The sequence below is a fragment of the Scyliorhinus canicula genome, chromosome 2, assembly GCF_902713615.1.
Source record: "Scyliorhinus canicula chromosome 2, sScyCan1.1, whole genome shotgun sequence".
Classification (NCBI taxonomy): domain Eukaryota; kingdom Metazoa; phylum Chordata; class Chondrichthyes; order Carcharhiniformes; family Scyliorhinidae; genus Scyliorhinus; species Scyliorhinus canicula.
The window spans coordinates 146412444-146438978 of record NC_052147.1 but is presented as its reverse complement, the minus strand read 5'-3'; the positions used below and the strand labels follow the sequence as shown (position 1 = coordinate 146438978).

Here is a 26535-nt window from a genome sequence, read left to right as displayed (position 1 = left end):
AGAGCCGGGATCGAACCTGGGACCTCGGTTAGGCAGCAGCACTAACCACAGTGCCACCGTGCTGCCCAGCCAGGGAAGATCTTAAGAGGTGGGATACACTGCAGTTGACAGTGGCGGGGAGGGTCCAAGTCATGAAATTGAATATTCTGCCAAGGCTCTTATTTGTTTTTCAAGGCTCTCCGATTTTTATACCAAATGCCTTTTTTCAGAAAAGGGACACAATCATTTTGGACTTTGTACGGGCAGTTAAGGTGCCGAGGGTTGTGACGATCCTGCTACAGAGGCAGTGGCAGCGGTAGGGGGGGGGGGGTTGGTGTTGCCGAACTTGCTTCATTATTATTGGGTGGTGAATGTGGACAAGATGCAGCGGTGGTGGGAAGGAGAAGGGGTAGAGTGTGTTAGGATGGAGGAGGAACCTTATGAGGGGTCTAGTTTGAGGGCTATGGTGATGGCAGCGTTGCCAATGACTCCGAGTAGGTATTCAGGGAGCTTGGTGGTACAGTCCACGGTGAAGATATGGAATCAGTTGAGGAGGCATTTTAGGGTGGAAGGGATGTCGGTACTAACGCCGCTGTGTGAGAATCATGAGTTTGAGCTGGAGGGGGAATAGATAGAGTATACAGAAGTTAGTGGGAAGTGGGTCTGGCCAAGGTGAGGGGTCTGTGTTTGGAGGAAGGTTTTGCCAGTCTGGAGGAGCTTCTTGTGCAAGGATGAGTCTGTATAGTTTAAGGTGGTGCACAGGGTGCATATGACTCGGGTGATAATGAGTTGGTTCTTTCAGGGGATAGCAGATTAATGTGAGAGGTGTGTGCGGCTCCAGCGGACCACACGCACATGTTTTGGGGTTGCAAAAAGTTGGAAAGATTTTGGGCAAGAGTGTTCCCGGACTTACCAAGGATAGCGGAGGGGGAGGTGGACCCGAACCCTTTGGTGCCGATATTTGGGGTTTCAGAGAAGCCGAAGCTCATGGAGAGGAGGCAGGCCGATGTTGTGACCTTCGCCTCTCTGATTGCAGGGCAGTGAATTTTACTGGAGGGGCGGTCGTCAGATAGCGACTTTGTTGGGTGACCTGTACGACTTCCTGTGGTTGGAGAAGATAAACTATAAATTAAGGGGCTCTGCAGAGGGGTTTGAGAAAAGGTGGGGGGGTGTTTGTGACCGTGTTTGAGGAGCTGTTTGTTGTGGGGGGAGGGGGGGGGGAAGAAAGGGGGAAAATTTGTACAGACCACATAGCTGATTAGGAAATATGTTTCCAGGGGTTTTATGTGTTGTAACCTGTTTTCATACATGTTTGTAATAAAATATATATCTTTTAAAATTAAAAAGAAAGGCTTCTGTTGTTCCAAAATGAAACAGTTATGCAGTTAAAAAATGATTGTACATGAAAAAGTAAATAATACATAGTCTTACAAGGCTTCTCTCAGTGGAAGTAACCTTTCATCAAACTCGAGGGGCGAGAGTTGATCATTTACGTACGCTCAGGGTTAGTGTTCAGATTTCTGCATTGATTAAATAGTTACCTCATACAACACTGTCAGTCACATATTTGGAATGTGTACGTCCAGGACAGAGCTGGCTGGAAAGAGAGAGATTGATTATACTTGCGGCTTCTAATCTTGTTTATTAACAGACTCGGTGATCTATTTTCGGGGACGGTTACTGGCTGCAGACTGCACCAAGATGGCGTGGCGATTGTTTGAGGAGCAGGATCACGCTGTCCTGTACCAGAAATACCGGTTCCCCTCACCCTCCCAGATCCGCAACCTGGTCCTCAGCTACCTGAAGAGAAAGGTGAGAGTGTGGAGAGAGCGGTCGGGGAGCGATCAAGTCAGATACCGACTGGAACAACAAAAGCCTTTTTGCTTGTAATGCAATCAGAGTCCGGGTGGGTTTGTTGGCTGACCCTGTCCTAATTTTCAGCGAGTTCCTCGAGGCGATCTGAGCTGAGATGAGTTTCCACACATTAATGTTGGAAATAACTGACGGGTGACTGAGAACTTTTAACATTTCCCCCTGAAGATCACGTAAATCCATGAGCTGCCCTTTGACCTGTGGCTTTCAGAAATTCATTTACAGGATGTGGGCTTCTCTGGCGAGGTCAGCATTTGTTCCCCATCCCTAGTTTCCTTTGAGAAGGTGGTGGTGAGCTGCCTTCTTGAACTGCTGCAGTCCATGTGGTGTAGGTACACCCACAGTGCTGTTAGGGAGGGAGTTCCGGGATTTTGACCCACTGACAGTGAAGGAACAGCGGTATATTTCCAAGTCAGGATGGTGAGTGACTTGGAGGGGAACTTCCAGATGGTGGTGTTCCATGTATCTGCTGCCATTGCCCTTCTAGATCGTGGGTTTGCAAGGTGCTGCCGAAGGAGCCTTGGTGAGTTCCTGCAGTGCATCTTGTAGATGTCACACACGACTGCTACTGTTTGTCTGTGGTGGAGGGAGTGAATGTGGAAGGGATGCCAATCAAACGGCCTGCTCCGTACTGAATAGTTTCAAGCTTCTTGAGTGTTGTTGAAGCTGCACTCATCCAGGCAAGTGGAGAGTATTCCATCCATCACACTCCTGGGGCGAAATTCTCCGACCCCACGCAGGATCGTAGAATCGCCCGGGGCCGCCGAAAATCCCGCCCCTGCCGTGGCAGAAATTCTCCGCCACCCGGCAATTGGCGGGGGCGGGAATCGCGCCACGTCAAGCGACGAGCCCCCTGCAGCGATTCTCCGGCCCGCGATGGGCCGAAGCCCCGCCGCTGGGAGGCCTCTCCCGCCGCCGAGGTTTGAACCACCTCTGGTGGTGGCGGGATCGGCGGCGGGAGCGGGCCCCCGGGGTCCTGGGGGGGGGCGCGGGGCGATCGGACCCCGGGGGTTGCCCCCACAGTGGCCAGGCCCGCGATCGGGGCCCACCAGTGCCGTGGGGGCATCTTTCTCTTCCGCCGCCGTCATGGAGAATCCCCCAGCGCGCATGTGCCGGTGGTGACGTCAGGGGCAGCTGCCACTGACGTCACCACCGGCGCATGCGCGAACCGGCGAAGGCCTTTCGGCCAGCCCCGGCGCCGGGCGGCGGGCCTGAAAGGCTGCTGGTGCCGGTTTTCGCGCCAGTCGACGTGGTGCCAACCGCTCCGGCGCGGGCCTAGCCTCCAAAGGTGCGGAGAATTCCGCACCTTTGGGGAGGCCCGACGCCGGAGTGGTTGGCGCCACTCCCCTACGCCGGGACCCCCCGCCCCGCCAGGTAGGGGAGAATGCCGCTCCATATGTGTGCCTTGTAGATGGTTCACATCATGTGGAGATGCCGACGTTGGACTGGGTGGACACAGTATGAAGTTTTACAACACCAGGTTAAAGTCCAGCAGATTTGTTTTGAATCACTAGTTTTCGGAGCGCAGCTCCTTCCTGAGGTGAATGAAGAGGTGGGTTCCACAAACATGTACATATACAAATTCAATGATGCAAGATGATACCTGGTGGTTGGTGTTCTCACATGTAATGGTGGTACCTATGTCGATGATCTGGCACATCTTGCACAGGTTGCCATGGCAGGGTTGTGGTGTCGTGGGCGCTGTTCTCCTGAAAGATGGGTAGTTTTCTGAAAACAATGGTCAGGTGAGGTTGAAACAAATCTGCTGGACTTTAACCTGGTGCTGTAAGACTTATTACTGTGCCCACCCCAGTCCAACGCCGGCATCTCCACATCATGGCAAGCATCTACAAAGCATACGTAAGGAGTGCGATGGATGGAATACTCCCCACTGGCACAAGCCCCTGGATGTTAGTAAGGAGGACCTTGCAGGATCGTCAGGACTGTGTTTGCCGTTGTCGTTTCTGGTGCCTCGGTCAATGTCGGAGATCAATGACCGTCTGGTTTCATTCCTTTTTATTCCATTTCTGGCAGTAGGATACAACTGGGTGGCTTGCTAGGCCATTTCAGAGGGCATTAAGAGTCAGCCACATTGCTGTGGGTCTGGAGTCACATGTAGGCTAGACCAGGTACAGTGGGTGGGTTTCCTTCCCTAAAGGACATTAGTGAGCTGGATTGGTCTTTACGACAATGGTTTCATGGTCATCATTAGACTTTTCATATTGACTTTATAAATTTCACCATCTGCCATGATACCGGATCCTAGGCGTATTACCCTGAGTCTCTGGATTACTGGTCCAATGATATTACCACTGCATCACCACCTCCCCCAGTCACTACCACCTTGATTGTAATGAGCGACCAGGCTTTATGGGTAACTAGCCATAAATGAGGCAGTTAGACCTGAGCGTGGAATGTCCCCAGTATGAGCAGCCAAACCATTGATGGCTTTCTTACAAAGAATTATCAAATGTTATGATTCAACCATCAACATTTTGACAAGGAGGCTGGCAGGCAGGGGGCTGGGTGGCAACAGGAATTTAATTGTGAGGCAGGGGACTGGGACTAGCAGCGATGCAATGGCCCGTGGAACTAGCCTCGAACCATTCTTATTGAAATCAATTTAGAGTACCCAATTCTTTTATTCCAATTAAGGGGCAATTTAGCCTGGCCAATCCACCTAGCCTGCACATATTTTTTGAGGGGTTTTATGGGGGTGAGACCCACGCAGAATCAGGGAGAATGTGCAAACTCCCCACAGATCATGACCCGAGGCTGAGATCGAACCCGGGTCCTCAGCGCCGTGAGGCAGCAGTGCCAACCACTGTACCACCATGCCACTCCTGTCCTCTACCATTCTATGGTCCTCTGAGCAGATGGCACAAGGGTTGAGAATCCATCCCACCTGTATCGCCAGTTTGGGACCATCACCGTTTTAACTCCTGGGTTTCAGTTACATCGCACTGACCAATTACCTATCGACCCCCATAATAGACAGAAAGGGGCAACTGGTCTGCCTTAGAGAGGTCAACGCAATGGGTAATTAGCACCAGATACCAGGGCTTTGATTGTGATAGGAGAGAGAGTTCAGTGTTAAGACAAGGCTTCTGGTAAATACTGAGCTGCTCAAATCCAAAAGGCAAACTGGAAACAGCTGTCAAAACCTTTTTGTTTTGCAATTGATATATGAGGTGGAGGTTTACTGAAATCAGGAAATGACGTCTCTGACCAGTTGTGATGATTTTATATTGTAATAAGCGTTTATTAAAAAATAAAGAAAATAAAATTACACGTAAACACAAAAATGATTATGCACAATTATCAGTACTTTAAAACAGTTCCAAAAACTGCTTAAACTACACCCCAAACTACCCTTTCCTTTTCTGCTTCGTAACAGTCATAGATTTTTAAATCTATAGAATTATAGTAATTTTACCATGCAGTACCTCTCTGCTTTTGGACTCTCCTCTGGAGACTGACAACTATTGGTTCTCCATGTCAGGCCTTGTCCACACTGTCTTCTGGGGAGTTGGGAGTTGATCGTGCTGGGAAATAGACATATTTGCAGCTGTTCCACAAGAGTTGTTTTGTGTTGGTTGTTCGTTAGTTTATTTAGCCGAGTTATCTTACCACACAGTTGCTTTGCAATGAATTATTTTAAATTACATGTTCTGCAGTCATCATTCACTCCAGCCAGTCTGCAGAGCATGCCATGGTACCAGGTTTAATGATTTAACCAGAACTTGAAGATTCTGCAAAAGAAAATTCAAACCACTGAAGATACATCTGCAGCATAAGAACGGAAACAAAATCTTTGCAACTAACGTTGCAAGCTACTGGCATCTTGTGCTCAACTTCGAATCCTGAAATGGAAGGTATCAAGATACCTCAGCAGCTTTAGTTTACCGGTAAATAGACAAAAATTGGAGGGTGCTCAAGCAACAGTTTAAACTTTATGTTGTAGCCCTTCTTCTGCAGGCACAGCATGGTGAGAGGTGTAACGCGTTACTGCTCACTGGAGCAGGTCCCCAAGGAATTGACATCTTCAATACTTTTGCATTTGAAGACAAAGTTGATGGCAAAAGCTTCGAAGAAGTGCTTAAACAATTTGATCAGCATTGAAACCTTTGAGTGCTATAAATTCCGTATGCGCACCCAGAATGCAGGAGAGGCATTTGAAAGTTTCCTCATTGACTTGCGATTGAAAGCGCAGTTGTGCAACTTCAGCACACTCCAACCGTCAATGAAATGAGACCAGATTAGTTTTGGAATCTCCAATAATGAAGTGCGCGAATGGCTACTACGGGAAACCGAACTGAAATTTCAAAGTGTCATTCAAATATATCATGCTAGTGAGCTTGCTATGAAGCAGCTCGGCACGTTACATCTCAGTAGTTTTGGCGCGATGGCAGAAGAGGCTGCAGACGCCATCAGTGGGGTGACACAGCTGAATAAGAAACATGCTCCCAGTGTGGGTGGCCATTTTGAGCAGCCGACCCGATCCTTTTTGTGTCTGCGATGTGGAAAAACATGTGCCATCTGCAGTGGCAGGAATCATTTTTCAGCCCAATGTTATATAAGAAAAAGGCCTGAACAAACAAAGAGTGTCAGTGCCATTAATGAGATGTGTCTAGAGAACACATTCTTTGTCGATATGATCTCGAACGAAAACTTGGAGACTCATGCCATATGTATCAGAAGTATATTGTACCAATCTGCAGCAATAGTGAATTGAAGGCAGATAATTATACAGATAAATGGACAGTGCCATTGAAAATGAGTGGCACAGTGGTATCGGTCAACCTTGACACTGGTGCAGGGGCCAACCTCATCAACCGTTCTGATATGAAAAAGCTGCGAATTCAGCCAAAAATAGTTACCGGAATTATACAATTAAGAGATTATAATGGTAACTGTTGGGTGAAAATATTCACGAATAGACCTTCCTGGTAACCAAGAGAAGCAATTTATTGTTACCGAGCTCTGGGAGAAGAGTCTTGGACCCTGCGATCTGTGGGAACATCTTCTCATTCGAGCCAGGGCTTAGGCTGGTTTAATATACAGTTTCAAAAGGTGGAATTAGTTTGTGTACTCATTTACATGTCGCCAATCAATTCCCTGATCAAGACATTTAGATCACATTTCTCCAATCAATTCCTTACACATTAGGTTACATTGTTCCAATCAGCTCTTTACATTTGTAATTACATATTGGTCACGGCATCTCAGAGAGAGACTCACAGGGTCTAGGGCCTCTTCCTCTTTTGGTTACTATTTTGACAGTTTGGTCACCTGCTCCTGCTGCAAGGGTCAGTCACATACACAGGATGCACCTGGTCAGGGGCCACTTGTTTTCCCCAAAGTTCATGTTCAGCACAATTCAGTATTCGTACAATAGTCAAATATCCTGGCATGCACAGCCAAGTCCAAAAATACACTCCAACAGTTCCCCCTTTTGGTCCTGGAGGATGTTCACGGAATCCAGATGACCACATTCAAAGGTGACAGGGTGTGTATTACACGGCCTTTGGGGCGTCCGGCTTTCCAGATGCTCATATGTACACCTTGCCTGTAGCTCATTGACCACCCTTCACTTGAAGTCCTCTGCATATCACTCGACATTTCCATCGTCTTTGTCGTTGCCAGGTGCACGTATCAAAGGGTTCAATGTGCTGGTCTCATCATCTGGTAACTGTACTAGCAACTGGCTTCATCTGATCCATCATGACTTTACAGCAAGTATTAAAACATCCAATAACTAAACAATATATTACAAGCATGACAAGGATTATGACTAGCCCATGTGCCATGTATGGTTCCCAGGATCCTCCAAGTAACCAATCTAACCATCCACTACCCGATGATTCATGTAACTTCTTAACCTCCCGGCGGATATAATCCGCAAGGTTAGTGATGTTCTCGGAGCTGTCAGGGATATAGGTACAACACTTGGAGCCGATCATGGTATAAGACTCACCCTCACTTTCCAGGAGGTAATCTAGGTCATTCGGTTTTGCAGGGTCACCGTCCTTCTTGCTACTATTTTGGTGCTTATCTCGAACAGTGCCTCGGGCTTAATGGGATATTGCTTATGTGGTTTATGTTCAGGTCCTTGGTCGATGATGGGTTCCATAGGTACCTCCCTTGTCTCCTGTTTAGTTTTGGCCCATACCCCATCCATCAATCTACACACAATGCCGAAAGGCCCCGGCTCCTCGTCCCAATCTCGTTTTAGAATACTTGCACTCCCCACTTTGGCCATGTGGTGGCAATGTTGGTTGAACTGGACCTTGGTCCCATCATTTTGTGGTCAGTGAACCTTGTGGTTTGCTGCATCTATCAGTACATTCATTTCTTTTGGTAGGTCCATTCCCAGGACACAGCCCTCATTATTAGGGCATACAAAAATCTGGACCAGTATAAGTCGGTTGGCAATGCCTAATGTTTTGCTCTTGTACGCTCGGGTCTTTGAACACCCCAATCCATTTATATATCGATATTCTTTGGTAAATGGCAAGGGTTCCCAAATCCTTCAAAATAGCCTGCTTTTCAAGCGGAGTGAAGGCTTTGCATCTATTGTTTGCGACATTAGCATATCGCTGAACGGGTGCACACTTGACTTCTGCTACTTCTTCCCCATCCTGTTTTGGTGGGGCGTAGGCATAGGGTGGCGGGTTTCCTTTCTGGGATGAGTTTATGAGTTCTACTAGTTGATGTACTCAGATGACCCCTGCCTTTTTGGTCGTGTCTCGTTTTTTTTGTCCCGTTTTTGTTCAGTTTTTGTCCTCCCACCATTTTCTCTGTTATTTACACATTTTCTTCACTAACTTTCCGTCCATTTCCGAAAGCTAGACTCAGGGACCCCGGGGGGGGGGGGGGGGGGGGGGGGGGGGGGGGGGAACGGTGGTCCTCTACCACTCGCTTTCATGACTTGTTAACTAATATCACCTGCTCGCCACAAATCCGGTTCTACTCAGGCGACTTGTTCTCAGAGGCCTGACCTCTCGTCCACCTATAGAGCTGGGGTCCTGACTTGTAACTATGTCGTTATGGTGATTACACCGTGGCCGTTAACATATGGCACTCTATGCGTCTCGGATTCCCAACTAACTCTGGCCGTCATGTGGGGCTCAATTGCCCTCTTAATTCAGGCTCAGTATGAGTCCTCGAGCAGCTTCCGATCACAACACCTTTAATAGCAAGATGGACAAATTTTAAATTGTGTCTCTTACTCACTCGGTCTGACTAACTGATTCGTTGAATACCACTTCACCGTCCAGCCGCCGCACTGGGTGACTCTAATTCCTGGCGGTCAGAACTTTGACTAAATCGCATCGTTAGGAGCATGTGAGCTTGATGTCAAAGTCAAAACCGAAAGGTATAAGCTGCAACTTTCTGTGGTGGTGGCAGACCGCGAGTCCTTAATTGGAGTTGAGGCGTGTGTGGAGCTACAGCTCATCCGGCGAGTCTATAGTGCAGACAATACTGCAACAGGCCCTCATCCCTCAGGAGACTCCATAATGAATGGTTTCCCTGAAATTTTCCAAGGTTTTGGTACGTTACCAGACACGTACAAGATTCAATTGAAGGAAAATGCAAAGCCTGTGATTCATGCGGCGAGACGTGTGCCGGCACCATTAAGGGATAAACTAAAGGCAGAGTTAGAGAGAATGACTGCCTGGGTTTCATTAAACGTATTGAAGCTCCTGCCAACTAGGTTAATTCCATGGTCTGTGTAAGGAAGCATAATGGGGACCTAAGAACCTGCATGGATCCGAAGGATTTGAATCTCAGTATTAAAAGGGAACATGACCCTATATTAAAAAGGGACGCGATAACATGTGAAATGGCAGGAGCAATCTGCTTCAGCAAATTGGACGCGTTGCAAGGTGTCTGGCAATTGAAGCGAGATAAAGAAAGCACAAAAATGTGCACATTCAATACACCCTTTGGGAGGTATTGTTTTTTTATGAAAGCCATGTGGCATCATCTCGGTTTCAGAGATATTTCACCATGCCATGGAGCATATAATGGAAGGGAGGAGGTTGGTGTATATTGCCATGTGACAGTACCTTTAAGAAATGGGTGTTTATCAAATAGCTGCAGTGATGTCAGAGTGTGGATGGAGCTGGGCTGTCTGTCTGCTTTACTTTCGGTTTTGAGCAGGTGTGTTTTAGTTTCCCTTTTCAGAGCTGGATAGTGGCAGGCAAAGCAAGGAGCTGTTTAATGACCTCTCTCTACAAGCTGCAGACTGTCTTCAGATGATTTGAGGATTTTAACGTAATACCTGTTTCTGTAGAGAAATTAAACCTGCTGTCTTTCTGTAAAAAGGGTTTAACATATGGATGCTGTTAGGAAAGATATAAAGGGTTACTTATAGAATATTGTGTCTGTGGGGATTATTGGTGTTGATAGTTGTTAAGATGTTTGCTGTGGGTTTATAAAGAGTTAACTGAATTCATAAATAAACATGGTTTTGCTTTGAAAGTACTTTAGATCTCTGTTGCATAACACCTGTAAAGTGGGCCCTTATGCTCCCCATAACTACAATCTATTAAAAATTGTGGATCAGGTGAATTCCATTATAGACTTTTGGGTTCTCTAAACCCTGGCCCAGAACAGTATTTTGGATGACATTATTGGGGGTTGATTCAGGAAGAACATGATAAGTGTCTGCTAAGGCAGGCATTTTCAAAATTGGGGGCGAGACCTGCAGATGGGTCACAGGTGGGTGTCAGGAGGGTCGCGAAGCCATCCATCGTGGTGCTCCCGATTACGTAAATTTGCGTGCAACAGCCGCAGCGGCCCATAACAAATTGGGGGCTCGAGGGCATTTAAACTCTATCTATTGGGTTGGCTTTGTGAACTTAAAGACAGTGAGGGGTGAGCATATTGTGCTTGCTTTTCAGGTGTGGTATTTCAGTTAAGTAGGGAATGTGTTGTGGACAATGGCTCTTTCAGAGGCTCTGAAGTTTTTGAGGGTGGAGATGGTCACATGCAGTACCTTGCGAACAGAGACTAAAACAGGCTTTTAGATTTGACAAAAACATTGCAGTTAACATTACCTGACAGAATACGAAAAGAAGAGGTACTTACAGCGCTAGCTGAGTATTTAAAATTGCCTGAGATACAGTCTGACTCATTAGAAGTGGCAAAATTCAGTTGCAGATTAAACAACTGGAACATGAGAAAGAATTAAAGCAGCTTGAATACTCAATGAGGGACAAAGAACAGGAGAGAGAAAAAAGAAACAAAGAAAGAATAGCCTTGGCAGAACATAGAGAAAAAGAGACAGAAAGGGAGATACAGATCAGGGAAAAAGAAAAGGAGAGCGAAGAAAGAAACAAAGAAATAGAAAGGGAGGAATGGGAAAAAGAGGGAGAGCTTTAACTTCAGAAAATGGCCATGAAACATGAGTCGGTTAAAATTGGCGGATGTAAAGGGAACGTACAGTTGGAGGATAGTGATGAGGATAAAGAGAAAGAGCATCATAGTCAAAGGCTTGGTGTGGATCTATTTAAATATGTCTAAGCATTGCCAAGGTTTGATGAGAAGGAGGTAGAAACCGTTTTCATTTCATTTAAGGAGATGGCTAAACAAAGGAAATGGCCACCGGACATGTGGGTATTACTGTTGCAAACAAAGCTGGTAGGTATGGCTGGTGAAGTGTTTGCATCACTACCAAAGGAGGTATCTGGGACATATGAGGAGGTGAAAAAAAATCCATCTTAGGTGCATATGAACTAGTGCCTGAAGCCTACAGGCAAAGGTTTAAAAATTTAAGGAAAGAACCTGGTCAAACATCCATGGAGATTGAAAGGATCAAACAGAGTAACTGTGAGAGATGGATAAAGGCTTTGAAAATAGACAAAACGTATGAAGCTCTCAGAGAAATTACTCTTTTGGAGGAGTTTAAAAGTTCAATTCCTGATGTAGTGAGAACTCATGTGGAAGAGCAGAGAGTTAAAACTGTGAGATTAGCAGCAGAAATGGCAGATGTTTATGAATTAGTTCATACACAAAGCTTGGTTTCCGACATCAGTTTCAGCCTGTGAGGGATAGGAAGTGGGGAAAAGAGAAATACTCAAGTGGTAAAAATAAAGGAGATCTGATGGGAGATAATGAGAGTGTACCTCAGATTAAAAAAGAAATCCAGGAGGGTGGAAGAGAAATGAAACATTTCAAATGTTTTCACTGTAATAAACTAAGCCATGTAAAGTCACAATGTTGGTGGTTGAAGAAAAGCACTGGGAAGGCTGATGTGGGAAAACAGGATAAGCCAGTGGGGTTTGTTAAAGTGGTAAAGGAAAGCCCAAGTGAAGCGAAGGAGGTGCAAAAGATTATACAGCCTGATCAAGAGGTGATTGATAAGAAGGTGCCAGATCTCTTTGAAGAATTTACTTATGTGGGTAACGTTTACTCATGTGTACCAGAAGGAGCACGTAAAGAAGTCACAATTTTAAGAGCTATGGGAGCTAGTCAATCTTTAATGGTAAGAGATGAGGAGTTCTGTAGTTTGGGACGAATTTTGCCAGAAAAGGCGGTAATATGTGGAATTCTAGTGAAGAGTGGTGAAGTGGTAGTAGGAGTAATAGAGAAACTATCTTGTCCAGGAATACAGGTTATCTTGGGTAATGATATAGCTGGATCACAGGTGGGAGTGATGCTTACTGTGGTTGATAAGCCAGTGGAAAATCAGACAACTGAAGTTTTGGAGGACGAATATGCTGGGAGTTTTCCAGATTGTGAAGTAAGAAGGTCGCAAAGTTACAGGTTAAGACAAGAGGAGAAATCAGAGAGTGAAGATAAAGTTGAAGTGCCATTATCAAAAATGATTTTTGATCAGATGGTTGGAAAAGAACAAGAACAGGTGGAGGATGAGGCGGATATTTTTAGTTCAGGAAAATTGGCAGAGTTACATCAGAAAGATATAGAAATAAAACGGATGTATCAGAAAGCATACACGGAAGAGGAATCTGAGTGTATACCAGAATGTTCTTACGTAAAACTGATGTCTTGATGAGAAAATGGAGACCTTTACATATGCAGGCAGGTGAAAAGTAGGCAGAAGTTCATCAAGTAGTATCGCCGGTAGGGTATAGAAAGGAGGTGTTGCGAGTAGCACATGAGCGTGGTGGGAGGTCATTTGGGAGTCAGGAAAACTCAAGTTAAATATAAAAATATTTTTATTGGCCTAGACTACATACAGATGTTGTAAAATTTAGTCGATCATACCACACATGTCAAGTGATAGGGAAACCTCAAGCAGTGATAAAACCAGCACCCTTAATACCCATTCTAGCATTTGAAGAACCTTTTACGAGGGTCTTAATTGATTGCGTAGAACCGCTTCCTAAAACAAAAGGTGGGAATCAATATCTTTTGACTATAGTGGATGTACTAGGTTTCCAGAGGCCATTCCAGTTCTCAATATTACCGCTAAAAAGAGTATGTAGGAGTTACTTAAATTCTTTACTAGATATGAACTACCCACAGAAGTACAAGCGGATCAAGGATCAAATTTTACCTCAAGATTATTCAAAGAAGTTATGGATAGCTAAGGAATAAAACAATTTAAATCAATTGCATGACATCCAGAATAGCAGGGAGCATTAGAAAGGTGGCATCAGACACTAAAGACTATTGAGGGCTTATTGTCAAGATTATCCAGAGGATTGGGATAAAGGAATTCCATTCGTGCTGTTTGCAATTAGGGATGTACCTAATGAGTCAACCAAATTCAGTCCCTGTGAATTAATTTTTGGTCAGGAGGTAAGAGGACCACTTAAATTGATTATGGAAAAATTGATGAGTGAGAAATCGGAACTTACATTATTGGATTATGTGTCAAATGTTAGGGAACGATTAAATAGAGCAGGTGAATTGGCTGGACAGCACTTAAAAATTGCACAACATGTGATGAAACTGGTAGCAGATTAAATTAAATTGAAAATATTTCAGAGTTGTGCGCATATGCGCAGTGTGGCTGCATTTTTCATTGTATGGTCGCAGTCTTTTTGAAGGCTGCTCACAGCCGACATTGTGAAAAGCCACTGCAAAGAGTTCGGGGAGAATTATGTGATTGGTTGCTTTCTGAACTTTGATGCTGATGAAGTGGAAATCTCTTACTCCAAGAATGGTCAGGATCTGGTTGTCGCATTTAAGATTGGGAAAGACAGTCTCGCTGATAGAGCCTTATTTCCTCATGTTCTGTGCCAAAATTGTGCTGTGGACCTTAACTTTGGACAGATGGAGACTCAATACTTTCCGACACCGGAAGGCTTCACCTTCATCCAATAGGTTCCATAGAAGGAACGTGTATGAGAGCCAAAGGGACCCAAAACCATTTCCTCCATTTTGTCAGCAGCAAACAAGGTAAGAGAAAATGGTCGGTGACGAAGGTCAGCCGGATGGGCCGCGCAGGTCAGCCGCCGTGGGTCGCAAAGGTCGGCCCCCGTGAGTCGCAAAGGTCAGCCCCTGTGGGTCGCGAAGGTTGGCCCAGTTGGGTCCCGAAAGTTGGTTGGTTGGTAAAAATGGGTCCCTGGAAAACATGTTTGAAAAACACTGTGCTGAGGGTCCTAAAGAGTATCAGAAAAAACAGTCTGAAATTAAACAGGCCAAAATGTTAATTTGGGGTGCATCGTATCACCTTCCTGGGAGACAAGCTGTCCGCACAAGGGGTTCAGCCCGAACAAGACAAGGGTGATTCCACAGATGCCACGCCCTACGGATAAAAAAAGCATTTTAAGATTGCTTGGCATGATACATTTTGTGGGCAATTTCATCCCCAACTTGGCTGCCAAAGCAACACATCTGAGGGAGACCAACCAAGGGCACACAAATCTCAACCTATGCATCACAGGGTGGCTTAGGGGGCGGAGCTGGAAGAAGACTGGATGCCAGTGGCGTATGGGGCCAGGGCGATGTCTGACACCGAACGACAATACACACAAATTTAAAATGATTGTCTTGGACTTATTAATGGGGGAACAAAGTTCCATGGTTATGTGCCTGGCTTCCAACCTTCATTGTGGAGACTGACCACAGGCCACTTGTTGCCATCATAAAAAGAAATCTTAGTGAGATTTACAACGAGACTACAACGACTGTTCGTGAAGTTGCAGCAGTACGATTTTGAATTGCTGGGGAGTTGGGAGTTGATCGTGCTGGGAGATAGACATATTTGCAGCAGTTCCACAAGGGTTGTTTAGCATTGTTTGTTAGTTTATTTATCCTGGTTATCTTATCACGCAGTTGCTTTACGGTAAGTTATTTTAAACTTCATGTACTGTAGTTCACCACTCAGTTCGGCCAGTTTAGGTGATAGTGTGCTTCGAGAATCATTCTGAATGATTCCTGTCACCCCTCAGCCCCAGTGCATGCTGACCTGTATTTTCTTCTGGTATGGCACTTTAAAAAAAATAAATTTAGAGTACTCAATTTTTTTTTGCCAATTAAGGGGCAATTTCGCGTGGCCAATTCACCTACCCTGCACATCTTTGGGTTGTGGGGGTGAGACCCATGCAGACATGGGAATAATGTGCAAACTCCACATGAACAGTGACCCCGGGCCGGAATCGAACCCTTGACACCATGAGGCAGCAGTGCTAACCACTGTGCCGCCCCTGCAGTTTAAAAAACTTTTATCTGTTTTTTAAATTTCTCCATGGTCCCTCTCTATCTCTGCAACCTCTTTCAGCCCCAAGCCTTCTAAGATATCTGCAATTTTGGCCCGCCGAACATCACTAATTTTAATCCCTCCATTTCAGTTTCCTGGACCCTCGTCTCTGGAACTCCCTCCCTACCCTCCCTAATGCTGACGATACGACCATAGTGGGCCAGATCTCGAATAACGACGAGTCAGAATACAGGAGGGAGATTGAGAACCTAGTGGAGTGGTGCAGCGACAACAATCTATCTCTCAATGCCAACAAAACTATAGATCTGGTCATTGGCTTCAGAAAGTCAACTGTCAGCATCAACGGGCCCAAGGTGGAGATGGTTAGCAGTTTCTAATTTCTCGGGGTACACATCTCCAAAAATCTGTCCTGGTACACCCATGTCGATGCTACCACCAAGAAAGCACAACAGCGCTTATATTTCCTCAGGAAACTAAGGAAATTCGGCATGTCCACATTAACTCTTACCAACGTTTACAGATGCACCATAGGAAGCATCCTATCAGGCTGCATCACAGCCTAGTATGGCAACTGCTCGGCACAGGACCGCAAAATACTTCAGAGAGTCGTGAACACTGCCCAGTCCATCACACAAACCTGCCTCCCATCCATTGACTCCATCTACACCTCCTGCTGCCTGGGGAAAGCGGGCAGTATAATCAAAGACCCCTCCCACCCTGTTCCATCAGGCAGGAGATACAAAAGTCTGAGAACACGCACGAACAGACTCAAAAACAGCTTCTTCACCACTATTACCAGACTCCTAAACGACCCTCTTATGGACTGACCTCATTAACACTACACCCTGTATGCTTCATCCGATGCCGGTGTTATCTAGTTACATTGTGTACCTTATGTTGCCCGATTATGTATTTTCTTTTATTACCTTTTCTTTTCATGAACTTAATGATCTGTTGAGCTGCTGGCAGAAAAATACTTTTCACTGTACCTTGGTACATGTGACAATAAACAAATCCAAATAAATCCAATAAAAACCTCAGCACAGCTCTCTCTTATGGGAGGCTGGTTAAAACATACCGCTTGACCAAGGTTTTGTCTTTCATCCTAATCTCTGCTCATTCTCTCGGTGTAAAACTTTATTTCCTTGCATTCCTGTGCAAGTGCCTCTGGAAGTCTTGCACAAAAGGTGCTATATAAATGCAAGTTGTTATTGAATGTGCAGTTGATTATTCTGTCACTATAATTAGACACAGAATTACCGAGCAAACGGCAAAATCGCGAACGATGGACATGCTTTTCAATGGGAGTGAATGTGATAGGTTTAGCAATGCGAGGGCAACACTGGTTTGTGCAGTTAGTATAGGGCACAAACTGCAGGGGGCGTGACATTATCGGCAATTTCGCCCAACTGAGCAATTGGATGTACAAATTGTATTTTTTGTTAATTTGTGTCTGGCATGGCACTTCTTTTATTTCTGTTGATCAATGATTATTGTGTTGTAGGCTGTTTGGTTTTATCCTTTCTATCTTTTCTATGACCGTATGGACCGTGAGGGCAGCACGGTAGCATTGTGGATAGCACAATTGCTTCACAGCTCCAGGGTCCCAGGTTCAATTCTGGCTTGGGTCACTGTCTGTGCAGAGCCTGCACATCCTCCCCATGTCTGTGTGGGTTTCCTCCGGGTGCTCCGGTTTCCTCCCACAGTCCAAAGATGTGCAGGTTAGGTGGATTGGCCATGCTAAATTGCCCTTAGTGTCCAAAGTTGCCCTTAGTGTTGGGTGGGGTTACTGGGTTATGGGAACAGGGTGGAGGTGTTGACCTTGGGTAGGGTGCTCTTTCCAAGAGCCGGTGTAGACTTGATGGGCCGAATGGCCTCCTTCTGCACTGTAAATTCTATGATATGTAAATTCTAATATATCTTTAATAAACAAAATATCTGGTGTAAGGCACTTTGCGGTACCTGCATGCGACAGGTAGGGGGAGCCTCTGAGCAAGGCAAGGCAGGTGTTGGAAGTTTAATAAAAACGAGCCGATCCTCGTTGAAGAAAAAAATGAATAACCGAAAAACTGGCAGACAAAAATCAGTGAGCATTTTGAAATTGAACAGGACTGTTATTGTGTGGCGCCATAATCACTGTAGTTATGCGTACTTGCAGTAGGGGGATGTATGCCTGTACCTGTAATACAGGTTCCTCCGGTAAGCCCCTGCCGGCTAGCTCCGCCCACAGGGAGCTTGTGTATAAATATGCGTGTGAGTCACTCAGATCTTTAGTCTACAGTTGCAGATGGAGGGACAGCATCGTACAACAATAAAGCCTCTATTGTACTAGTCTCTCGGCTTTGAGTATAATTGTTAGCGCTACATATTGCAGCAGGGTAGCATGGTGGTTAGCATAAATGCTTCACAGCTCCAGGGTCCCAGGTTCGATTCCCGGCTGGGTTACTATCTGTGTGGAGTCTGCACGTCCTCCCCCTGTGTGCGTGGGTTTCCTCCGGGTGCTCCGGTTTCCTCCCACAGTCCAAAGATGTGCGGGTTAGGTGGATTGGCCATGCTAAATTGCCCGTAGTGTCCTAATAAAAAAGTAAGGTTAAGGGGGGGGGGGGGTTGTTGGGTTACGGGTATAGGGTGGATACGTGGGTTTGAGTAGGGTGATCATGGCTCGGCACAACATTGAGGGCCGAAGGGCCTGTTCTGTGCTGTACTGTTCTATGTTCTATGTTCTATATTGCATTGCTGGACCGGGAGATTCGGCCATTTCTGAGTTAATCTCTCCACTCGGCTGCACTGAAGTTGCAACCATTCCAAGCACCGCTTCCCACTCCTGTCAGAAAGGTGCTTAAAAAAAGAGCATTAAATGTCGGCGTCAAGGTCCAATGGGAGGAATCCCCTTCCAGAGACTTCTCTGCAGAGAAAGAAGATATGGATAAGCGAACATTATTCACATGGTTTACAAAACACGGGTATGTGTAAACGTGAACAAAAAAGACCCCCCAAATGTGGGACTTTACTGTATTTCCGGGGGAGGTGGGCCGGATTGAGAGGGGTTGTAGAGATGTGTTTCTGACTCAGAAATGTGATTCTCCTTTCAGAAGGGGAAGCCGTTCACCCTCGCAGTGGACATTGGATGTGGGCCTGGTCAGAGCACCAGGGGACTGGCTTCTTACTTTGAACAAGTGGTCGGAATTGACGTGAGTGGAGCTCAGATTGAAGAGGCCAAGAAAGTGGATGGACCGGACAACGTCTCTTACCGGTAACTAATGTACACATACGTGTTCTCCCCATTCACCTGTGTTCGTGGTGCCCCCCCGTGCCCCCTCCCCCTCCCCAACGCTGGGCACCATGAACCATTGGTTTTAGACCTCGTACTCTCTTTGCCATATATAAATCCTCTTGCACACGTTCCCACAGTGTTAACCAGCTCCACTCTTAACCTTCGCACTTTCACAGTAAGACTCTCACGCATCAGCTGTCATCACCTCCAGGGAGCTTTGCTCCAAAAATGTTCCCACTGGCCTTCAGTCTCCACTGTAGAGGGTCAATAGCCAGGGGAGGAAAATTTAAGGTAGGACATTTACAGGTGATTTGAGGAGAAACCTTTCCACCCAGAGGGTGATGGGAATCTGGAACTCACTGCCTGCAAGAATGGTAGAGGTGGAAACCCTCACAACATTTAAGAAGCATTTAGATGATGAGCACTTGAAATGCTACAGGATGCAAGGCTAAGTGCTGGAGAGTGGGATTAGAATAGATAGGTGTTCGATGATTGGCACAGACACGATGGGCTGAAGGGCCTCTTTCTGTGCTGTAAAACTCTGTGACAAATTCCAATTTGCCGCACTAATAATGCACTAAATAATTCCCCTCTGTCACTCTTGCTCTCACTGATTCTCCGATCCCTCTCCCCAAACCTTATTGATAAATCACTCATAGACATTCACCGCTTATCTCCCTCTCTCTTAAAACCAGCTGCCCCAAATCCCCCACCCTCATCATGTGTGCAGCATGGTAACACAGGGGCTAGCATAGTTGCTTCACAGATCCAGGGTCCCACATTTGATTCCCGGCTTGGGTCACTGTCTGTGTGGAGTCTGTACGTTCTCCCCGTGTCTGTGTGGGTTTTCTACGGGTGCTCCAGTTTCTTCCCACAGTCCAAAGATGTGCAGTTTAAGTGCATTGGCCATGCTAAATTGCCCTTCATGTCCAAAAAAGTTTGGGTGGGGTTGCTACATTACGGGGATAGGATGGATGCGTGGACTTAAGTAAGGTGCTCTTTCCAAGAGCTGGTGCAGACGTGATGGGCCGAATGGTCTTCTTATGCACTGTAAATTCTATGATCTATAAATCCTTTCCTTTCATGCCCCTATCTCAAATCCTTCCCAAACCAACTCCCCATCCATTTCCAGTTGTGTCTCACCCTGCCTTTCTCCACATAGTGAGCAGCTGATAGTCACTTCTGGAAGGCTGGGGTTTGAACGCTCTGTACAGACAAAATAATGTGAAGCCAGAGGGAGGGGAGGAGCGGGCAGTACGACTGGCACAGGTGCAGTGAAGAGTGGCCACACTATCTCACCCACAAGGAAAGCTTGCCCAAATAGACTGCCCAGCAATGAGGAGTAGAAACACAGCTTTTAGCTGTAAGTATAAACCTGTCTTCTTAAAAACATTATTAAAATATTTTAAATGCTCCACTTTCACCTGATGAATATCATTTTGTATTATGATTTAGTTTGGTGGGGTCCACGATCATTAATCAGTTTGCATAGATGGTCCTTCGAGCTGAGAGTTGCCCCTGAAAGCTGAGGGATGGCAGGGTTCAGAGAATTGGACATGTTAAATTGCCCCTTAGGGTAGGGTTACAGGATTAGGATGGGGGATTGGACCTAATGTGATCGTGAAAGGGTCGGTGCAAACTTGATGGGCCGAATGGCCTCCTGCATTGTAGGGATTCCAGGTGCAATCATTTTTAAATTAGAAAGTTTATATTTTTATTAAAGATTTTCCATGTACAGTAAATTTTACGAAGCCAACACCACAAATATAGCAAAAATACAACCAACCAGAAACACCTCACCCAGAAAACAGAGGAAAAATAAATCCCACCTCCCCACCCCCCGGCAACTGACGGTGACTAATTCCTTAAAGTAGGCGATGAATGGCTGCCATCTCAAATAGAAACTTGAAAGAAACTGCTTATCTTAGCCTTGGTCAGGTGGGCCCTATGCACTGCCTTCGGCTGCTTCAGGCCAAGCTGTGCACTTGAAGACGTAGAGTTCACGCTACGAAGGGCCTCACTCCCCGCTTCATTATTCAGTATAATTCCCAACTCCGCCTCCCACTTCGCTCTCGTCCACTGGAACTGACTCCACCTCCAGAATCCGCCCATAGATGCCAGATGATTATGCAAAAGAAAGAATCCTCTTCGTCAGAGACAGTGGTGGCGCAACGGCAACATTTGGGAAGGCCCTTCACACAAAATTGCGGATCTGGAGGTGCCTGAACGAGTTTGATCCCGGAAGTCCAAACTTCACCGTCTTTTCCTCTCCGTTGGCAAACCACCCCTCCACAAAAAAATCCCCAAATCTCTCAATCCCTTTCGCTCCCCACACTCCAAACATGGCGTCCAATCTCGATGGCTCAAATAGATGGTTAGCACAAATAGGGGACAACTTCGATATGGATCCAAGCTAAGTGTTGCCTGAATTGTCTCCATATCCTTCGAGTGGATACAACCACCTGGTTTGAAGAGTATTGTGCCGGAGAGAATATAAGTGAGGCCGTCACCAGCGCCTCCAAACTAGATACCCTGCATGACCGCACTTCCATCCATTCCCATGTGGACCCCGGATCAATGTACCACCCCACCACCTTCTCAACATTGACCACCAAGTACTAAAAAGCAAACTGGGCAATGCTAGGCCCCCTGATGTCTATCCCTTTAAAGAACTTTCCTGCAGATTCTCGGAGCCTTGCCCACCCATATGAAGGATGATACTCTTACAAAAATGATATAGGGAGAAAATCATGAAGGCATTGAAAAATAAACAAAAACCTTGTGAGGATATTCATTTTAATAGACTGGACTCTACCCACCAAGGATAGGGGAAGCTGGCCCCACTTTTGCAAATCAGCCTCAAAATAAGGGGAAGTAGATTTAGGACTGAGTTTAGGAGGAACTTCTTCACCCAAAGGGTTGTGAATCTATGGAATTCCTTGCCCAGTGAAGCAGTTGAGGCTCCTTCATTACATGTTTTTAAGGTAAAGATAGATAGTTTTTTGAAGAAAAAAGGGATTAAGGGTTATGGTGTTCGGGCCGGAAAGTGGAGCTGAGTCCACCAAAGATCAGCCATGACCTCATTGAATGGCGGAGCAGGCTCGAGGGGCCAGATCGCCTACTCCTGCTCCTAGTTCTTATGTTCTTATGTTCTTAACCTTACTCATCAAACTCGGGTTGTTCAATTTATGGATCTGGGCCCAATCGTGGGTCACCCGGACACCCAGATACCGGAAGCTCGATCTGGAAAAATGAAAAGGCAGCATCTCAAGTTGGCCCCCCTCCCCGTGGAATTAACCAGAAAATACTTGCTCTTTTCCAGATTCAACTTGTAACCTGAAAAGAAGCCCAAGCTCCTCAGTCGCTTCATTATTTTGCTCATAGTGGGGACAGGATCTGTAACATAAGCAGCAGATCGTCAGCATATAAGGTGTTATGGGCCAGGGTTTAGAAACTCCAAAGTATATTATGGAGTTTACCTGACCCACAAGTATTTATTGCCTTTGGTTATAATGAGCACAAGAACCTGTCTTTAATAAAAAAACAAGCTTTATTCTAAGAATTTATTTAACATTTGTTTAAACACACACTATAAGAATTTTTATCAACTGTAACCATGAAGACCCCACACAGCTACATTAATCTATGTATAACTTTTAATTAATTCTCCCTTAACTGTTCAACCTGTGCAGTTCAAAACCAGTCCAAACTCAAATCAAAAGTAAAATCCAGAGCTACAGCTCAGCTCCACCCACACAACGACATCACTAAAGCCATGTGATGAGACAAAAAAAATTCTTAAAGGGACACTCACATGACACCTCCCCACAAGAAAAATAAAACATCAACTTCAAAGATGGTTTCACTTTTCACCTTTTCACTTGCTCGTTAATAACAATTGACAATTAAACAGACATTTTTTAAACAAAAACAAAACAGGCAAATATTTTCAATGAATTAGTCCATTTCAGTTCTTTGTCTTCCTGCAACTGGAATCCCTCTTGATTGACAGTCTCGTTGGTAAAGAAGGTCTCTGCACGATCCATTCATTTCTCGACGACATCTGCATCTTTCTTGAAGGTCAGCTTCTTTCGTTCAATCTGATCACAAAGCCTCTTGTAATTTCCCAACATAGGAGCAGTGATTAACACAGCCTTCAGGCCTTCAAATGAATGTTGACATTCTGCTGTGCACTGAAATTTGCTAAGCTTCTTCGGCAAGTCCGTCAGTGGAGCAACCACGCTGCTAAAATTCGGCGCAAATTTACGGAAAAAACCACTCATGCCAAGAAATCGCATTATTTCCCTTCGTGTCGAGGGTATTGGAAAATCCCCAATAACTTTTGTTTTCACATCCCGTGGGATTTGTCCATGTCCAATTGTATGGTCAAGGAATGTGACTTGGGCTTTTCCAAACTTACTTTTGGCTAGATTTACTACCACACCCACCTCCTGAAGTAGATCGAATAACTCCATCAGATGCTTCAAATGTTCTTTCCATGACTGACTAAAAATCACCAGATCGTCTATGAATACCGCACAATGGGGTAATCTTGAAGTGACTTTGTTAGTTAACCATTGAAATGTGGCTGGGTCATTTTTCATGCCAAATGGCATAACTTTGAATTGGTAAATACCATTTGGAGTCACAAAAGCTGAAATATCCTTCGTCCTTTAGGATAAAGGTACCTGCCAGTAACCTTTAAGTAAATCCAGTTTGGAGATAAAAGCTGATTGTCCCACCTTCTTAATGCAGTCGTCCAACCATGGGATATGATAAGAGTCTGTTCTTTAATTGCTTAACCTTTCTATAGTCCACACACAATCGTTGGGTACCGTTCAGTTTCGATACCATCATTATGGGTGAGCTCCATTGGCTTGCAAGCCACTTCAATTATGCCATTTTTAAGCATGCTTTCAATTTATTTTTCAACTTGTGCAAAGAGCGTTAAGGTCTATATGGATGTTTAATTGGAACAGCATTTCCCTCATCTACATCATGTATAACCATTTTAGTACTTCCCTACTTATTTCCACAAAATTGCCCATGTATTAATAAGATATTAATAACTCTTTCAGGTCAGTTTGTTTTTCTTCTGGAAGTAACTCAATACTTTATCCCAATTTTAAAGAACATCTTCGTTATCCAATTTAATTTGTGGAATGTCAAATTCAGAGTCATCTGGATTTGCATCTTCATTTTGAGTTAGAATCACTAAAGCCCCTCCTCCTTTTGCTCCCCTTCCCTTTCAAAATACCTTTTAAGCATATTCACATGACACACTCGGTGAGTTTTCCTTCTATCTGGCATTCTTACCAAATAATTCACCTCACTCAATTTTCGTTCAATCTGATAAGGTCCACAAAACCTCGCTTTTAAAGGTTCATCTGCCACTGGTAACATTACTGAAGCTTTATCTCCACTGGCAAACCTAAGACCTTTTGCTTTCTTGCTGTGTTACATGCTTGTTACATGCTGTGTAACTTTTAAATGTTGTCTAGCCAATTCACCTGCTCTATTTAATCATTCCCGAAAATTTGACGCTTAATCCAATAATAAAATTTCAGACTGCTCATTCACCAATTTCTCCTTAATCAATTTTATGTGGTCCTCTTACCTCATGACCAAACATTAGTTCAAAATGACTGAATTTGGTTGACTCATTAGCTGCATCCCTAATTGCAAACAGTGCGAATGGAATTCCTTCATCCCAATCCTCTGGATAATCTTGACAATTAGCCCTTTAGCATTGTGTTTAATGTCTGATGCCACCGTTCTAACGCTCCCTGTGATTCTGGATGGTACACAGTTGATTTAAATTGTTTTACTCCAAAGCTATCCATAACCTCCTTGAAAAACCTTGAGGTAAAATTTGATCCTTCATCCGATTTTATTTCTGTGGGTAGTCCATATCTAGTAAAGAATTTAAGTAACTCCTCCACAATCCTTTTAGCTGTAATATTACGTATTGGAATGGCCCCTGGAAACCTAGTAGACACATCCATTATAGTCAAAAGATATTGATTTGCACTTTTTGTTTCAGGAAGTGGTCCTACGCAATCAATTAAGACCCTTGTAAAAGGTTCCTCAAATGCTGGAATGGGTATTAAGGGTGCTTGTTTTATCACTGCTTGTGGTTTCCCTATCACTTGACATATATGACATGATCAACAAAATTTAACTACATCTTTATGTGTTCCAGGCCAATAAAAATGTTTTTGTATTTTAGCTTGAGTTTTCCTCACTCCAAATGACCTCCCACTGGTACCTCATGTGCACTAAGCAACACCTACTTTCTATACCCTACCGGCAATACTACTTGATGAACCTCTACCCACTTTTCATCCGCCTGCATCTGTAAAGGTCTCCATTTTCTCATTAAGACATAATTTTTAAGGTAATAACATTCTGGTATACACTCCGATTCCTCTTCCGTGTAGGCTTTCTGATACATCCATTTTATTTCTACATCTTTCTGTTGTAAATTTTCCAACTTTCCGGAACTGAAAATATCCGCCTCATCCTCCACCTGTTCTTGTTCTCTTCCAACCATCTGATCAAAAATCATTTCTGATTCAACTTCAACTTCACTCTTTGATTTCTGCTCTTGTCTTAACCTATGACTTTGCAACCTCCTTACTACACAGTCAGGAAAAATCCCAGGATATACATCCTTCAACAATTCAATTGTTTGATTTTGCATTAGCTTATCAACCTCGGTAGGCCTCACTCTCTCCTGTGATCCAGCTATATCATTACCCAAAATAAACTGTATTCCGGGCAAGATAGTTTCTGTATTACTCCTGCTATCACTTCACCACTCTTCACTGGACTTTCCAACCTCACCTTAAACAATGGAACACGACTCTTCTCACCCTGAATTCCACATGTTACCAGCTTTTCTGGCAATATTCCTCCCAAACTACATAATTCCTCATCTCTTACCATCAATGATTGACTAGCTCTCGTAAATCTTAAAATTCTGACTTCTTTACCTACTCCTCATGGTATTCACGAGTAAACTTTACCTACATAAGTAAATTCTTCAAAGAGATCTGGCACCTTCTTATCGATCACCTCTTGATGAGGCTGTACTTTCTTTTGCACCTCCTTCGCTTCAATTGGGCATTCCTTTACCACTTTAACAAACCCCACTGGCTTCTCCTGTTTTACCACATCAGCCTTCCCAGTGCTTTTCTTCAACCACCAACACTGTGACTTTACATGGCCTAGTTTATTACAGTAAAAATGTCTGAAACTTTTCACTTTTCTTTCACCCTCCTGGATTTTTTTTAAAATCTGAGGTACACTCTCCTTATTATCTCCCATCAGATCTCCTTCACCTTTACCACCTGAGTATTTCTATTTTCCCCAGTTTCTATCCCTCACAAGTTGAAACTGATGTCGGAAACTAAACTTTGATTTATGAACTAATTCATAATCATCTGCCATTTTGTTTGCTAATCTCGCAGTTTTAACCCTCTAATGTTCCACATAAGTTCTCACTACATTAGGAATTGAATTTTTAAACTCCTCCAAAATTATAATTTCTCGAAGAACTTCATCCGTTTGGTCTATTTTCAAAGCCCTTATCCACCTATCAAAATGACTCTGTTTGATCCTTTCAGACTCCATGGGCGTGATTCTCCGAAACCTGGAGAAATCGTGAGGCTGGCGTCAAAAACGGGCAGGTTTGACGCCAGCCTCCGCCCCCCCGACCGGGACCGATTCTGGTCCCCGGTCGGGGCTAGCATGCCGCGGCCGTGAACTC

The 26535-nt window shown here is 44.8% G+C and overlaps 1 protein-coding gene across 1 annotated transcript in view; it reads left to right on the top strand.

Annotated features, from left to right (window-relative positions):
* The first annotated feature begins 1565 nt into the window (after positions 1–1565).
* Positions 1566–26535, top strand: part of LOC119959018 (putative methyltransferase DDB_G0268948) — a 47350-nt gene continuing 22380 nt past the window's right edge. Inside the window, exons 1-2 of the mRNA XM_038787568.1 lie at positions 1566–1791; positions 18583–18743. Of these exons, the coding sequence (XP_038643496.1) occupies positions 1681–1791; positions 18583–18743 (272 nt within the window). The 5' untranslated portion in view covers positions 1566–1680. The remainder of the gene's footprint in view (positions 1792–18582; positions 18744–26535) is intronic.